The sequence below is a fragment of the Erithacus rubecula genome, assembly GCF_903797595.1.
Source record: "Erithacus rubecula genome assembly, contig: scaffold_96_arrow_ctg1, whole genome shotgun sequence".
Lineage (NCBI taxonomy): Eukaryota > Metazoa > Chordata > Aves > Passeriformes > Muscicapidae > Erithacus > Erithacus rubecula.
The window spans coordinates 735,455-752,256 of NW_027635362.1; the positions used below are offsets into that span (position 1 = coordinate 735,455).

At 56.0% G+C, this 16,802-nt stretch overlaps 1 protein-coding gene across 1 annotated transcript; it reads right to left on the bottom strand.

Annotated features, from left to right (window-relative positions):
• Positions 1 to 1,430: 1,430 nt before the first annotated feature.
• LOC306816901 (mitochondrial import receptor subunit TOM5 homolog) lies at positions 1,431 to 2,395 on the bottom strand. The gene is made up of 2 exons (XM_079333356.1): positions 2,195 to 2,395; positions 1,431 to 1,518 (listed from the first exon to the last, which is right to left on the bottom strand). The coding sequence occupies exons 1-2, from the start codon at positions 2,313 to 2,315 to the stop codon at positions 1,484 to 1,486; spliced, it is 156 nt and encodes a 51-aa protein (XP_079189482.1). The 5' UTR covers positions 2,316 to 2,395; the 3' UTR covers positions 1,431 to 1,483.
• Positions 2,396 to 16,802: the final 14,407 nt, after the last annotated feature.

Here is a 16,802-nt window from a genome sequence, read left to right on the forward strand (position 1 = left end):
ACACAGCCCAGGGGCCACTGGCCTTCTTGGCCACCTGGAGTCCATGAGCCACAGCTCTGATGATTCCTGGCAGCTTTCCCTGTCCTCCCAGCTGTGATGGCTGGCTGCTCCAGCTGTGTCTCCAGGGACACTGCACACCAATGCCAGTGGGAGGGTCTCCTTCCCCGAGGCTGCCCCATTCCCCAAAGCTCCTGTGGGAGCTCAGACACCACTGATCATCCTGGCACAGCAGTGGGGCAGCCACAGAAGGTGACAGAGTCCCTGGGAGTGACACAGCCTGCCCAGGAAGGGACCATTGTTAGCAACACCAGCGCCCTGTAAGGCAAGAAGACACAAATGTGGGTTACAAAGGGGCAGTTTGTGAAGAGATGCCTGGCTAGTGCTGTGAAATCATGTAGAGCCTCCCTGCTGGCAGGTGCTCAGAACTGGGGTGGCTGGATCATTTGTGAGAGCACCCCCAGCTGCTCTGGGGAGTGCTTGGGGATCCTACATGGATCTCACAAGGATGTGGGCTTGTGCTAGACCTGGGAACACCTCTGTATCGTTTTACTTCCTTTCCCCAAAGTCAGTGTGTACCCACACACCACAGCCAGACCTTCAGAGCCCTGGCCCTGCTGTCAGCAGTGTCCCCAGGACCAGGACCTGGCATGGATATCCCTGAGCCAGAACAGAAGGAAAATTCCCCTTCTGAGACAAGATGAGGAAAAGCATCTTCCTCCCTGCAGCCACCAGGCCAGCTGGCTCAGGAATGGCCTGGATTTCATTTCCCAGGGGGATCCAGAGCCACATGTGGATAGGTAGTTTCAATGGATGCAGCATTTGCTCCCAAATTAACACCCTGTTCCCAAAGGTGAGCTGCACTTCCAGGCCCCCCTGCCCCGGGGCTGAGGCCCCACCCTGTGAGCCAAGGACAGATCCTGGTGTTCCTGGGCCAGGCAGAGCTGGGAGGCACCCAGAGCTGCCCTGGTGTGGTATTATCCTTCTCAGCACTCCTACAGCCTTAAAATGCAGCACCCTGGCATTGCTCTGTGTTCTGGCTCCCTGTGGGAAACACATCCCACCCTCCCTGCCAGGAGTGGTGAGTTCAAGGCAGCACCCAGGGACATCATGCCAGCCCACTGCATGTCACTGATTATCAAATACAAACCGTGACCAGGGCGCACAGACACAGCTGCTCTCCCGTTTATTTCAAATCAAACTGTTTGTGAGCTGGGTGCAGGGCAGACCAGGGGTCGCACGGGGACAGGGGGTGGGGTGGGCAGCACATGGGCAGGGGCTTTGTTCACAGCACAGGGAACGTTCTGTCACGAGGAGCAGTGCAGGGCCAGGATCTCCTGCAGGGCCCCGGGTGCTGCCCACGCTGCCAGCCCGGCTGCACATGCTGAGGAGACTGGGGAGTCTGTCCAGCTCTGGCACCAGGTGAGGCCAGCACCGGGGAGAGCAGCTGCAGCTCCATCCACAGTGATCCACTCAGCCACAGGGGTCATATACTGTCCAGCTTCTTCAGCACGAAGGGAGCTGAGAGACAAAACAAGGCAGAGTTGAGCCCAGGGCGACACGGCTGGGAGACTGTGCAGCAGCTCAGGGTGGTAACTGATAAAAGATTCTGTTAGCCACAAAAGTATTGGGGTTTGTGTAAACCAGAACACTCAGGTCTGAAATGAAGCATGGCACTACAGAAAGGAACACGTATGATTAAAGCATTTTGCCGTAAATCCCCTGCTATGAATATTGTGCTGTATCTCCTGCCAGCTTGCAGCACGAGGCTTTCACACAGCCCAACACATCCTGCACAATCAGGTTTCTGCCTCTGTGTGACCAACTGCAGCCCGTCCCTGAGACCAGACTGCCTGACTTGTGTCACTATCTACCCAGAGCAGACGGTATCTGTGGGACTGCACAAACTGTCTGCAGACTCTCATTGTCCAGCCATCCCCAAAACAATAGCAATTATTGATGACTGCAAGGAAACCCTGCTCTAAAAGGGAGCTGCAAACCAAAGTCTGGTGGAGCAGTGACCCCTCTGCTCCCCAGCGCTGCTTGCCCTGTCTATATAAAATAAAGCTATCTAAATTTTGTTCCGCATTTATAACATCAGACACCCCAGTCCCGGCCGCGTCACCGCCCCGCCGTGCCCGCCGTGCCCCGGCGGCTCCGGCGCGGCACCGAGGGGCGGCACATGCCGCTCACTCACTGATCCGCAGCAGGGCGACGTAGATGAGGAAGTTGCGGACGGAGGAGAGGACGTCGCGGCGCATCTTCCGCCGGAGCTCCTCCGGGTCCATCTTGGGCCCCAGCCCCTCGATGCGGAACATCCCGCACTCGCTCTCGGTCACGGCCCCGGCGCCGCTGGTGGCCACGCGCGGCGGAAACGCGCGACCGGATGCGCGCTTGTCACGTGACCGATGCGGGCGCATGCGCGCTGAGCACGGGGACGGCGCCGCTTCCGCCCGGGCGTGAGGGGAGAGGAACCGGGAGCGGAACCGGGTCAGGGACAGCGGCACGGACAGCGACAGCTCCATCCGCAGCGTGTGGGGAGCCCTCCGCGGCACGGGCAGGGCTGAGCGGCGTCCCCTCTGGCGTTGGGGCTTTGGGCCTCAGAAAAGGACATTTAACCCCTTGTTATAAATGAGGAACAAAAGTCTCGATATCCAGCAAAATTTAGATAGCTTTATTTTATATAGACAGGGCAAGCAGCGCTGGGGAGAAGAGGGGTCACTGCTCCACCAGACTTTGGTTTGCAGCTCCCTTTTAGAGCAGGGTTTCCTTGCAGTCATCAATAATTGTTATTGTTTTGGGGATGGCTGGACAATGAGAGTCTGCAGACAGTTTGTGCAGTCCCACAGATACCGTCTGCTCTGGGTAGATAGTGACACAAGTCAGGCAGTCTGGTCTCAGGGACGGGCTGCAGTTGGTCACACAGAGGCAGAAACCTGATTGTGCAGGATGTGTTGGGCTGTGTGAAAGCCTCGTGCTGCAAGCTGGCAGGAGATACAGCACAATATTCATAGCAGGGGATTTACAGCAAAATGCTTTAATCATACGTGTTCCTTTCTGTAGTGCCATGCTTCATTTCAGACCTGAGTGTTCTGGTTTACACAAACCCCAATACTTTTGTGATTAACAGGAGTCTTTTATCACTTGTCACAGCCTGAAATGGAGCAGCCAGCGAGCACTCAGCACTCCCCGGGGGCAGAGCAGCGAGGGAACGGCTACCCAGCAGCAGGGAGAGCAATAACTAATGGCAGAGCTGGGTAACTGTAGCAAACACGCCCCTCAGTCCCAAGGCCTGGGCACGCTGGCAGCTCGCTGGCTGCTCGGTTTCGGGAGTTCAGTCTCCCCTGCTGAGGCCCAAAGTGCCCAAAGCTCAGGTGCCAAACAGCCCCCTTCCCTTCCCAGGGGAGCAGTGACACCCCCCAGCTGTGCAGCACTCGGAGCACAAGGAATGCTGCCCCAGGTGCACACAGCTCCAGGGGTGCTGCGAGGGGCAGGTGAGCAGCAGCCAAGGAGAAAAAGGGATTTCTGTCACTGAGCTGCCTGTGAGCCCAGGCAAAGGCCATCACAGGGCAGCTGCTCCCACTGTGCCAGTGACTGCAGCGCTGCTGAGCTCTCCTGGCTCCTCAGCCAGGTGGTGAGGAGCAGCGTTCCCAAAGCACAGCACAGCCACCACTCACAGCATGTTCAACCCCGCTGCTGCTGCCTGCCTGTCCCAGCACAGCAGGGGTAGCACTGCCCTCCCAACAGCTTTCCAGCAGAGTCCTGACAGAAAACACAGCTGCCCAGGTGCCCTGCTGACACCTGCTCGTGGCTCTGCCAGCTCCAGGAAACCTCATTATTTGCTCTGACAGGTGGTGCTTGCCAGCAGGAACAGACTGGCAGGGTCCAGGGCCACTTTGGCAGAAGACCAAGGAGTCTCCTCGTGCATTTTGTGCCTGCTGTTCCTCCCAGCCTCCATTTCTGTTGGAAAAGTGGGAGAGGGGCTGTTGCTCAGGAGGAGAGGAAGGAATGTGAGCAAATCTGGGCAAAGCAGAGTGGAACACTCTGAGCAGGAACTGGAGCAAGCAGGGGACACAGCTGCTGCTAAGGAGCAGGATAGGTGAGGCTCTGCCAGGATGGGGACTGGGGAGTTGCTGGTCCACTGGAACTGCCCCATTCTGCTCATCCCTTGTGAGATGGAGGGATGAGAAACATTCCCAGTGGGAGATGCTCCCACTGGAGGGGCCAGACACTTCAGGTGTGAGGGGACTGGCAGGGCAGAGAAGCCTTGGCTTTGAATTTTGTCCTGAACAGTGCTTGAAATGTTTGTGGCAAGTTTCCAGAATTCCCCCAAGCCTGCAAGCTCCAAGGCTTGGGCAGTGCACACCCTGTCTTCAGTCCCAAAATCACAGGAGAATATTGCCCTCCATTCCCTGGAGCTGCAGAAGGACTGTCACCTGCTGACTGGGCGCTGCCTTGAGGCCTCTGCTCAGAGCCTGGCACCACCTGTGCCTGAGAAGATAAAGGTAGGTGTATAGCTCTCCAGAAGAAGCCATCCTTTTACCCGGGGGTCTGAAACAAAGCGGCAAAAATGCGCAAAACACTTAGGTTTTGTAAGGAGAAGGATTCAACCATCTGAAAATAGCTGTGCCCAAAATGCTTCTAGTGCTGGAATACCAAAGCAAGATGAAGAAGTGCAGCAAGTCCTTTTATTAAGGGCCACATTGCTAATTGCAAACAACATTTTATTTCCATATTTTAGAAAGCAGAAATAATTATTTTCCTAAGGCTGAAACATTCTTGAGGTAAGTAATTCCTGGCCTTCAGGAGAAAGGCCGGAGCTTCTCAGCAGCTCTGCCAGCTGTAGCACAAAATGCCCAGATAGTACCAAGGTAAAGCTGTCAGAAATACCAAATTAGACACAGATCTTAAAAAACCCCCACATGATAGCACTGGGGAGAAAACAGTTACAGGCTGGCTGTTCCTCTGAGGGGAGACTGAGCAGACAAAGGAAGTACAGGGATTGGAAGAAGGGTCAAGGAATGTGAAAAGGGATTGCAGAGATCTGCAAATGTTGAGGCAGTGCTGTGATCACACGCTGCCAAGCAGCCCTGTGTGCATTAAACAGCTGGTTTGGCCGTGGTGGCACCAAGATCAGTTGATCAAATCCCTAACAACAATGGAGCATTAAGAACCTGCCATTCTTTATTTGCCTAGCTACATGAGGGGACATCTCTGAAATACTGTGCATGTTGAGCACAGGAGAAACTCCTGTTTGGTTTCTGTATTTTACTGACATAGTCATTTATTTTCCTGGAATAACCATATATAGGATAGTGATTTCCCCAAAATCATTAGCTTATGTTCCCTTCCCTTTCCTTGTGGACTCTTCTGGGGTCTCTTGGTGGTCACAGACCCCAGAGTTACAGCTGAGCACATGAAACACTTTGGTGTTATTTTCCAAATATGGATCTGAACTGGTGTAGCTGGGCTGGTGACTCTCCCGTCTCTATTGGTTAATGTTTGACGTGATCCCACAGAATGAGCATTGTGTGGTTACATACGACAGTGGGTTTGGAAGAATAACTATTGTATGAGCCCAGCAGGTGTGCAAGCAGCTCTTCAGGGGCACCATGATGCACATCACACCTGCTGGCCCTGGGGACAGGAGGGGAGCACAGAGCACTGCTGTCCCTGGCAGCCCTGAGGGCTCTGTCCTGGTTTAAGGTGTCTGCCAGTAAAGGCAGAGACTTCTCTTTGAAATGGAGAGTGTAAACCCCCTCCCTCCAAATTACTATTGTAATTTTGAAATTAAGGCACTCTCAGTCAAAGAGATGGGAATAGGAATAACAGTTCTGCACTAGGACAATTCCAATAGCAATGCAGTATTACACAGAACAATCCCAGCCCTGCCAGAGCCAGAATCCAAGCTGACACCCTCAGTCAGTCAGGGTGGTGGCACAGTCCCATTCCATGGTGCTGCATCCTCCTGCAGGGGCAGATGTGGCTCAGCTGGAGCAGTGCTCCTGGAGAAGGTGCAGTTTCCTCTGAAGCTCCAGGGATGATGTGCAAGGGTCTGGTTTTCCTCTGGAATCCAGTGGAAAGAAGGTGCCTTGGTGTCCAAATGTCAGTTTTCTCTGGGTAGGAAAGGCTTGGCTCCTGCCCTGGCTGGAGCATCTCCCAGTGGGATGATGGAATTTTCTCAGCCATGCCCTGGGACTCAGTGGCCATGAACAGGAGATATCTGCTGGAGGGAGGATGGGCTGTGGGAAGATCAAGATGATTGCCCAGCTGGTTTAAAGATGGCCCATGAGCAGAGAATGTGTGCCAGGAGATCAGGGGCACTGCCCCAGCTGGTTTCAGCAGATGGGACACAATAAACACACATTGCTGGGCACAGCAACCCAGCACAGACACCCAGGGGAATGGGCCAAACACCCAGCAGGGCACTGTGGGTGCATCTCTTGTGTGAGCACTTTGGCAGCTCCCTGTCCCTTCCTGACATCATTTAGGAACAGGTTCACCATTTTCCAGCTGAGAGCAGATTGACAAGGTGACACAGAACATGGGTTTCCATTGGTTTGCAGACCTGCCTCACAAGCTCACCCCACGTGCCGGGGAGGTCCACGTGAGTCAAGGAGTGTTTAATGTGTGGGGGACAGGCACAGTCTGCCTGTCTCCACACCCCAAGGGCAAAGCCAGCAGGCTGCTTTGGTTCTGGCTCCTTCTTGCCATTGCTGCCGGGTGTCTTTCTGGAAAACTGTGGGATCCAGGTGGAAACAAGCTCCACTAGGCAAGGGGTGGAGCCGGCAGGTGACAGTGGCAGGGCTGCATGCTGGGTGGGATGCAGAGGAGAGGGGATGGCTGGGCAGAGCTGCCTGGCAATCTGGCAGGGCCCAGACACTGCAGCTGAAATCTGGGCTTCTGTCCCCACTGGGTTCCCTTGCTCTCATGTAGTCTTGGAACTAAGACACAGCTGGTGCAGATAGCAAGAAAGAAGTTTAAACTACCCTGATAATTACTTTTGAGACCTCAGTTGTTTTTCTAGGAGCAAGGAACTCAGCACAGTGGGCTGATTCTCCTTGATAAAAGCAGTCTGTGGAGTGGCCCTTCAGGCACTGTCCTGTGGTGTTTCTGCAGGTTCTCCTGCATCCTGGGGATGGCTGGAAGGAGAGCATGCCTTCCTCCTGGGAAAGGCAGCATCAGCCTGGCCTGGCCCCTCAGCACCCACTGCTGAGACTGGCGAAGCACCAGGGACCTGCCCCCCTGAGCTGGACAGGGCTGTGTGTCAGCGGTGCAGAGCAGAGGCTTTGCAGAGGCCTGGGCAGCAGCAGCAGCACAGAGAGGCAGAGCAGGTGATGCTGGAGCCGTGGTGCTGCTGCCACAATCGATATGGGTACAGCACTAATGGCAGCAGCTGGCTCTGTGCCCACAGAGAGCTTCCTCCCTGTCTGACAGCGAGGTGCAGCTCGTCCTCCTGCATTCCCAGGGCTCCAGCCCATCACACCGGAGCAGGGACAGCTCCTCCAGCCCGCAGGTGCCTCCAGCTTCCCAGGATGGTGTGGGGCACAGCACAGTCCCTGGGCTGGCAGCGGAGAAGGGGCAGCAGGACAGGGCTCACTGACAGCACTGCTCCAGCTCTGCCCTCAGCCCCTCCACACATCCAGACACTGTGTGCCACGGGAAACCACGGGCTGGTCATGGGGAGGGGGCTCCTTTATCCTCAGAGCCATCCCCAGACAGCCCTGCTGCCCTGTCCCTCCCAGGGGCTGGAGCCCACCTTGACCCCTCTGCCTGCACCGGGTCCAGGCAGCAGGGCGAGTCTGCTCCCCCAGGATCACACCCCTGCCAGCAGCTCACCTGCTCCCCCAGTGCCCCTCCCAGGCCACTGTCCCTGTGGCAGCTGCTCCCCACGGCTGGGTGAGGCTGGCACAGCTGCCCAGGGTAGCATGGAGGGGCTGTCACAGTGGTTCTGCCTCCTCCACTGCCCCTGCCAGGCTGCTGGACTGCCCTGGATGGGGGACCCAGCCCAGGAGGGGCAGCCAGGCTGAGCAGGGATGGCCAGAGAGCCTCAGCTCACAGGGGTCCTGCACACAGGGGCTGGGTGCTGTGTGTCCCCAGAGCCACTCTGCTGCTGCCCTCCTTGGCTGGGCAAGAGAGAAGGAATATAACAGTACAACCACAGCCTCCTGGGTTGAGATAAGGTCAGGCAGGGATTGCTCAGCAAATCCTGTTGTGGGCAGAACAGACTCATCAGGGTCACAGCCTCCTCTGGGCATCCCTGTGCTCCGGTGTGGGATCCTCCAGGACTGCAGGTGTGTCTGTGCCCTCCTCTGCACTTCCACAGGCTGCCAGCAAATCCCAGCTCCAGCACCTGGGGGACCTCCCCTCCTCCTGCACTGATGGAGGATCTGCAGGGCTGTGTCTCACATGTTCTCACACCTCTCTTCTCTGGCTTCAATAGTTCCTGTGAATTAAATTGTTCTTAACTCTGTTGTCCCAAAGGTGCCATTGCCACTGGAGGGCTCAGCCTAGGCTCAGTGGTGGCTCTGCCTTGGAGCCAGAGGCTCCACAGGACACAGAGGAAGCTTCCAGCAGCTTCTCACAGAAGCCAGCCTGCAGCCCCCCTGCTCCCCAAACCTGGCCACACACACCAGCACAGGCACCCTGGGTTCTCACACAGACACAGCAGTGCCAGAAACCTGTGCCTGCTGCCCTTTCTGGCCTGAGAGGGACAGGTGTAGAAGTCGTGTCATTGGACCAGCCACACTGGAATGTGCCCCATCCAGCTCAGCTGAGGCCAGGTAGTTTGAATTCACCCCTAAGTTCTCAGCTGGGGCATCCCAGGGGTATTCTCAGCCCCCCAGGTAGGTTTTGCCACACGGTCCTGGTGGTCTGGGACTTGGTACTTGTCATCATAAGGGTGCAGGGCTCCTCAGCACATCTGGTACTCCAAGGCAAAGTTTCTCTTCCTCCTATTTCCTCTTCTCTTGGGAGAGGTGCACCTGGCCCTGCCACCTGTGGAGCTGCACCCACTGCTGTGGGGAAATCAGCCCCAGAACTTCGAAGGGAAAGGTGTAGTAAAGCAATGTCAAAGCCTTGTGGGAAATATTTCAGACTTGTCACGCCTTTACCTGTGATCCAGGACAGAGAGGGACAGAGACAAGGGGAAATGTGATCTCACAAAAACTGTGACCTATAGCCACAGCATCTTCTGCACCAGCAGAAGGTTGAATGTGACTTCTGGTGTCTTCAACAGGTTCTGTGTGCTGATCTTCATGGTGAGGAGAACCAGAATCATTCAGGCATGTGGCAGAGTGGAGGATGGTGAAGGTGTTCCCTGTCTGCAGCCTCACCTGGGGAAGTGCAGGCAGAGTGCCTGGAGCTGGAGCTGCTCCTGAAGGGCCCCTGCAAGCAAAACCCTGAGCACAGAGGCACCTGAACACACCAGGGAGCCCTGACACACCTGCATGAGGAGCCCCCAGAGGGGCTGCCTGACCCTTTGAAAGTTCTGCTATGACATGTGAAGGGGTTTCCTCCTTCACAAGATCTTGGCTGTACTTCTTCAGAGTTTTCCAGGTCCTTAATCCATGTCATTCCAGAGGTGCCATCTGGATCACAGGACGTGGATCTGGGTGGGTCCCCAGGCTCAGCTCACGGATGGGAGAGCTCCCAAATGCTTCCTCCCTCATGGACATGGCTTGGCATGTCAGCAGCCACAAGCTGTAACTTTCCAAGGAGTTCTGAAATGTTTCCCAGGACACAAGGCTTTCACAGGTCAGCTGTGACAGGATCCAAACGTGAGTGGTGATGAATGCTGTTTGGAGACAAAATGTCCTGTAACTTTTGGAGTTATTGTTCCCCACACTTCTGGAACTGTACCTACTCATGGGGAATAAAACCATGTGCTCAGCCCCACCCCACCCAGGCCCAAATCTCAGGTTTCATAGGTCAGCACGGGCTTCAGATGTGTCTTGCCAGTGGGTACCAGTATTCACCCCTGGGATAAACAACCAGGGCTTTATTTCTTTTTTAATTAAGCATTAGCTTCCTGTGTGGATTGCTTTGGAAACATCACCCACGTGGGAAGGGAGATGTGATGCACGTTGCCCAGGGAAGCTGCATGAATCAGCAACTGATGCAAAGCCTTTTTCTGAACACTGTTCAATGTTACATTAATTTCAGATGTCAGGCCCCAACCTCATTTTTTTGTCAATTTCAGCGACCACAGGGGTAGCAGTGTTTGTGAAAAGTGCCAAACTTAGTTCTCACGTCAGCAGAAGAGGAAAATAACCCTATTTTCTGTGGGCGAGCTGTTTTGGGAGAGGAACAGTTCCTGGAAAAGGGGCAGAGAGAGCAGGGCAGGCTCAGGACGCTGCGAGGGAGCGGAGGGGCGAGGGGCGGCGCGGAGCGGAGCCGATCGATGGCTCTGGGCGGGCGGGTGCTGTGCTAAATGCGGCGCTGCGGCGGCCGCAGGGCAGGGCAGCTCCCAGCAGGGCACCTTCGCTGCAAGGGCAGCGCCGGGGCGCCGAGCAAGAGCTGCTGACGCTGGGGATGTGGGCTCCGTGTCCGCAGCGCCGGGCTGTGTCCGGCTCTCCGTGTCCTTGGCACCGCCCGCCCCGGGGACCGAGCCCGCGGGCTTGGGGAGGCACAGGGGGAAGGAAACCCAAAAAACGCCCTGTCTTGCCCGCTGCCGCCTGCCCGGGAGCGCACAGAGCCGGCTGGGACACACAAATTAGGGACTCAGAGCAAGGAGTCCCGTCCGCAGCTGTCCCCGGGAGACTCAGCCTCCTGTTCCAGGGTGACATCTGTCAATAGACAGATTGTCAGCCCCTGCACACCCTTGGGTCATCCCCACGGGTGGGCAAACCGTGGGGCACAGGGCTCAGGATTGCACAGAGCTCCTTGCAGGAAGCTCAGGGAGGAACGGAATGCAGGGAAATTGGGGCACCAAAGGGCCTTGGGGAGAGCGAACGCGGGGACATGGAGGGGTCAGGGGTGAAAGGGCCGAGGGCACCGGGTCAGCACTGCGCTGGGGATGCTCGGCCGGCAGCGGGGTCTGACTGTCAGGTCTGTCTGTCTGTCCTGCCCTGCCCGCACCAGCCCCGCTCCTGTGCGGCGTGCCCGTCCGTGCCCGCGGACAGCCGGCCGTGCGGGGAGCGGGGCTCGGGGCCGAGCCCACCCGGGGGCGGGGGGCGGGATGCGGGATGCGGGATGCGGGGGCGGGGGGCGGGATGCGGGATGCGGGATGCGGGGGCGGGATGCGGGGCAGGTTCCCGGGGGCGGGATGCGGGGCGCGGGATGCGGAATGCGGGATATGGGATGCGGGATATGGGATGCGGAATGCGGGATGCGGGATGCGGGGGACGGGATGCGGGGGCGGGGGGCGGGATGCGGGATGCGGGATGCGGGATGCGGGGGCGGGGGGCGGGATGCGGGGGCGGTTCCCGGGGGCGGGATGCGGGGGCGGTTCCCGGGGGCGGGATGCGGGATGCCGGGGCAGGATGCGGGATGCGGGGGCGGTTCCCGGGGGCGGGATGCGGGGGGCGGTTCCCGGGGGCGGGATGCGGGATGCCGGGGCAGGATGCGGGATGCGGGGGCGGTTCCCGGGGGCGGGATGCGGGATGCCGGGGCAGGATGCGGGATGCGGGGGCGGTTCCCGGGGGCGGGATGCAGGGGCGGTTCCCGGGGGCGGTTCCCGGGGGCGGGCTGGGGCGGGCCCCGCGGGTTGTCATTGGGGTGCCGCCCGTGCCCCGCCGGCGCGGCAGCGCTGCTCTCCCGGCCGCAGGTAACGGGGATCGCTCGGGATGGGCGCGGGGCGTCTCCAGGCGGGTCGAGTCCGGTTCTGTCCGGTCCCGCCGGGACTCGCCGCCGGTCCCGGCTGCGGGAGGTGCCGGTGCCGCCGCCGGTTCCGCTCGCACCGGTTCGGGGCCGCGGGCTCCGTCCCGCTCTCTGCGCCTTGGGGTGATGATTTAGCGGTTTCTGCTCGATCTTGCCCCAAACGCCATGGGCTGGTTTCCTTGTCGGTGCGAGGAAGCCACACACGTGCGCCCCACTCCTCCTAACAACAAAACAAGCGAACGAAAAACCTCCCCGCAGCTCTCAGCTGTTGAATTCACACCCAGTGATTCTGGCTTCTTAAGCAGAACGGGGAAAATAAGGTGAGAGGAGTTTCTCCTGAGCTGGGGGGAGCAGGAGGCAGAGTGAGTTCAACGTGTGGATGGCAGGGGCATGGTGTGAGCATCCCGGCCCCCGGAGGTGCCCGCGGGGCAGGTGGGGCTCGGAGCCCGGGGCAGAAGGGGCAGTGCGTGCTCCCGGGCGGGTGTTTGAGGTTTGTGCCACTTGCTCCGTTTGTGTGCGCTCTCACGGCTCCTGCTCCTGCCGTGTTTGCTGACCCGCGCCTCCCAAGCGCCGCGCGTCTTTACTGACAGTCTCTCAGCTTCTGGTGGCTCCTTGTTGCAGGTGTGTTTGCTCCAGTCCTGGCAGGATTCCTGAACTCTCTCCTTCCAGGCTTCCAGGTTTGGGTGAAGCTAAAGCTGCTGGTGGGATGTGTGAGATAAGTGTGAGTAGTCTGAAGGGGCTGTGAAATGGGAAACATTAGATCTCCATTAGGCGTGGAGCTCTCGTTCCAGAGCTGCAGTTTTGCTGGCCCAGGAGACTCTGCAGGTTTAGAGACGGAAATGACAATCGTGTGGGATAGGAAGCCCTCGGTGAACCATTTCCTTCACTTTATCCCTTTCTGTGATTCTGTTCTTGCTCCCAGTGGGTTTCTCTGCGGCAAGAAGATGTTTGTTGTACAACCTGAGAGAAATCCAACCTGAGGAAGAAAAGAATTCTGGAAGTCTGTATGGCAGCATTTAATTCTCCCTGCTTCAATTCCAGCTGACATTGGCTAGAGAGGCACTTGCTTCATTTTTCCCCATCTGTGAATTGACCTGGCCAGACAGATGAGAAACCTCTGGGGCCAGTCTGAGTGGGAAGGCCAAGACAAGGGCAGTGTGAGTGATAGTGAGGACATGGCAAACCCTCTGCCCAGCCTGTGACCTCTCTGCCTCCCCTGTTCAACCCAGGAGCATGTAGATGGCACAGGTTTCCATGTGTATTGCTGTGTAATTTATTTATCATGGGTTTCTCTCATGTCAGGTTTAGTGAATTACCCTCTGAATTCTTGCTGAGCTATCTGCTGTCAAACAGTTGCTTAATGCTGTTCAGTGCTCTGGGTTCTCTTTGAGGAGAGCCTGACTTTGTAGAGCTGGAGAGAAGCTCTGGGCCCTTCTGATGTGGCTCTGTATGTGGCACGACATTCCTGAATCAATATTTCTTAAGTGCAGGCATTTTCCTTTTGTCTTGTTCTTCTTTTCCTGACATTTGCCAAAAGGCCATGCCACAGTTCCTTCCCAGTACATGTCAGGATCACCTCAGCTGCCAGGTGTGGAGGAACCTGCTGTGGTCCCTGCCATGAACTTGAGTTTTTCCTCTGTGGAGAGCCCCAGGAATGCCATGGGAATACTCCAGAGTGCTGAACTCCACTCGTTTGCACTCTGGCAACTAAGGCACTGTGGCACTTTGGTTGGTTCCAGACCTGCAGCAGGACACAGAGATCAGTGACAATATGTGGAGTTCTGCACAGAAGCACAGACCTTTTTTTTTTATTTTTATTTTTTTTAATAGGGAGGGGTGGTTTTCTTTTGGTATTTTTTCCCCTGTTGTGCAATTTCCCAGTGACATGGCACTGCTTCTCAGAGGGTGAGCTGCCTGACTCTGGCGTTGTGTGTGCAGGGGATGGGGAGGAGGATCCATCCACGTGCAGCTCTTTCCTCCTCTGTGAAAAAGGGCTGTAAGTCAGGGGAGCAGAAGGAATCATTCCTTCTGTGCTGGCAGCTCTTGTCCAGGGAGATGGAGCTGGAGGGAGGAAAGTCTTCACACACTTCCACACCAGTCTATTTTTAGGAGTGAAAGCTATTCAGGAGGGAAGTATTGATTTTCCTCCTTTCCACCTTGGACGTTCTGTTTATAATTTCCTTCAGTTTGTGTGTAATGCACCATGCACAAAGCTATTCTTGCTTCTCCCCTTGTGCTCCAGCCAGTCCAGGGTGTGTGGCCTTTGCTGAAACCATTTTTGTTTGGCGCCTGAAGTCTTTGCATACCCAGAAACTCATATTTTAAAACTAATTCTGCTCCTTGGGAGCCAGAGTGTGTCTGTGTAAAACCTCACTGCTGTCAGCTGGGAGAGGAGAGTGGGGACATGCAGGTGCAGAATCTCTCCTGCCTCCCCTGCACTGACAAGGGCCAAATTCTCTTGCTGAGGGTTCTTGATTTACAGCAGCTGTATGGAGCATGGGGGTGGTTGTCGTTGTGGGAGTTATTTTATTTTATATATATATATATTTTTTTTTTTTTTTTTACTTGTGGGGTTTGTTTTCTTCTTTTGAGTTTTTTGGTTTGGTTTTTTTTCCAGGTAACATCTGCTTACAGGGCGAAATCTGGGTCTCAAATAGTATTAAAGAGAAACAGTGCTTTTTAAAAATTTCTTTGAGGGGAGGCTGTGGTGCTCGTGGGTATTCTTTGCCTGGTATTACATAGAAATTATTGACATCACAGGTTTCTGGCACAGCACAGGCTCTCTTTGTGAACCAGGGAAGGCCAGAGAGCAGCTTGGCCTCCCTGAGGTGCAGAAGTAGTTCTGCTGTGGCCCTGGAAGTGATGAGATGACCGCTGACCTGAGGGTGGGGGGATAAACTGGTCTGCAGGGAGCTCAATCCCATTAATGATAATAAATAAATAAATAATAATAAATCTGGCAGTGTCACACAGTGCTGCAGGAGTGTTCCCTGTGTGCTGCTGTGCTGGGTGTGCAGCACACACAGGTGCTGGTATGGTCCAGGACTGTGCTCTGGACCCTCCTTGGGCAGCAGAGTCCCCAGCTGTGCCTGTGACCCTCGTGCAGCAGCAGCAATGTGTGCATGGCACTTTGGGCTGGCCCTCAGTCTGGGCAAGCCCCCAGGAGTGCAGCTCATCTCCTCTAAACCAGGCAGATATCACAGCTTATCAGACAGGATGGCCATACTGCTGGGGTTTGTTTTTTTTTTTTTTTCTATTTTCTTTTTCTAGTTTTTCTTTTTGCAAGAATTCTGTTCCTTGTACATGCACAGCCAGTGTGGTGTGAGCACAGAGTGCCATGGGAGCTTTACCCCTGGTTCTTGGGCTCAGCTGTCTCCCTGGCTGAATCTCCAAGAACATCTTTAGAAGCTCTGTGGAAAACAGGTGAGTTACTGCTCTGTCCTCATGTCTCACCAGACCTGGCTGACCTTCAAAAGCTTTGCTGCAGAGACGCTCAGTCGTGCCAGAAGAGGCTTCTGGTGCAGCTCAGAGCCACGTTTGTCAAGAAAGGGCTCAACTTTCTGCTCCCTGCCTGGGAGGATGGGGATGTGCTGACCCTCTGGGCAGGAGCAGACCCTCCCTGCTGAGCTGGGGGGGCCTGGGCAGGGACCAGCCCTGCCTCAGCTGGGAGCTGCATACTGTCAGGATGGGTCACAGAGACACCAGAGGTGCAATCCTGGAACCACAGCATGGCTTGGGATGGCAGGGACCTTTACAATCCCCTGCCATGGCAGGGACCCCTCCCACTGTCCCAGGGTGTCCCCAGTGTCCAGCCTGGCTTGGGCACTGCCAGGGATACAGGGGCAGCCACAGCCCACCCTCATTGTATATTGGTTTTTTGCTTATATGTATTATCAGTCTGGCCTCCTTTGCTTTAAACCCATCATCCCTTGTCCTATCATTACAAGCCTTGCTAAAAATCTGTCCCCATCTTTCTGGTAGGTTCCCTTTAGGCACTGGAAGGGGTTCTAAGATCTCCACAAAACCCTTTCTCCAGGCTGAACAACTCCAGCTCTGTCAGCTCTCCTTGTAGCAGGGATGTTCCCCACCTGTGGTTATTTTTGGGGTCCTCCACTTGTCACCCACCAGCACCCACGAGTCCTTCTCTAGGGCTGCTCTTGATCCATTCCTCCCTCAGCCAGACCCATCCAGCTCACTCCTGAGGGCTGTCCATTACCAGAAGTACTTGCAGAGTTGCTTCCAGGAGCCCCTGTGAGTGAGGTGACAGTGGGCAGCATCCAGAGCTTTACAGCAGCTCATGGCAACACCTCATCAGGCATTTCTGTGCCAGTGGGTGCAGGAGAGCTGCTGGTCCCCACTGCTGCTCCTGCTCCATGCTCTGCTGCGAGCTAATACCTTAAAACAAAATGTAATAGCAAAATTACCATAAAAAAAACTTTTGGCTATCCAAAAATTTCAATTTGATGAATTAATTCTTTCCATGAAATACTGAAGCACTCGCCTTGAAAGTGGGTTTGGTTTTTTTCCTTGCTGGTCAGATCTGTGCTGTGACACTGCTGCCAGGTGTCTGCACATTCTGGTGTGATCAGGTCTGAAGATCCAGAGCCACCCAGCTGTGTTTCCTTCCAGACACTGAGCTGTGGCTCTCCAGAAGGGTCAGCTGGCAGTGCAAATCCCTCTGGAGTCACAGCTGGCCAACAGAAGGATCTCTGTGTACCAGCTCAAGCTGCATAGTGAGGTGCTGAGGGGCTTGGCTCAGACAGCTGCAGGAAGGCAGGTGGGAGCAGGGGGGGGACATGCCAGGGTGGGGAGAGCTGGCTGTGTGTGCCAGGGAGGGACCCTGGTGACCCTGCTCAGGGGAGAGGCTGCTCCTGCATTGTTTGAGGGAAATACCTGCCGAGCTGCCTCCTCTAGGACACCTGCTGTTTGCCCCAAACACTCCAGACTCCTGAAAGGACAACATGTTTGCTTTCCTTACTATTCCA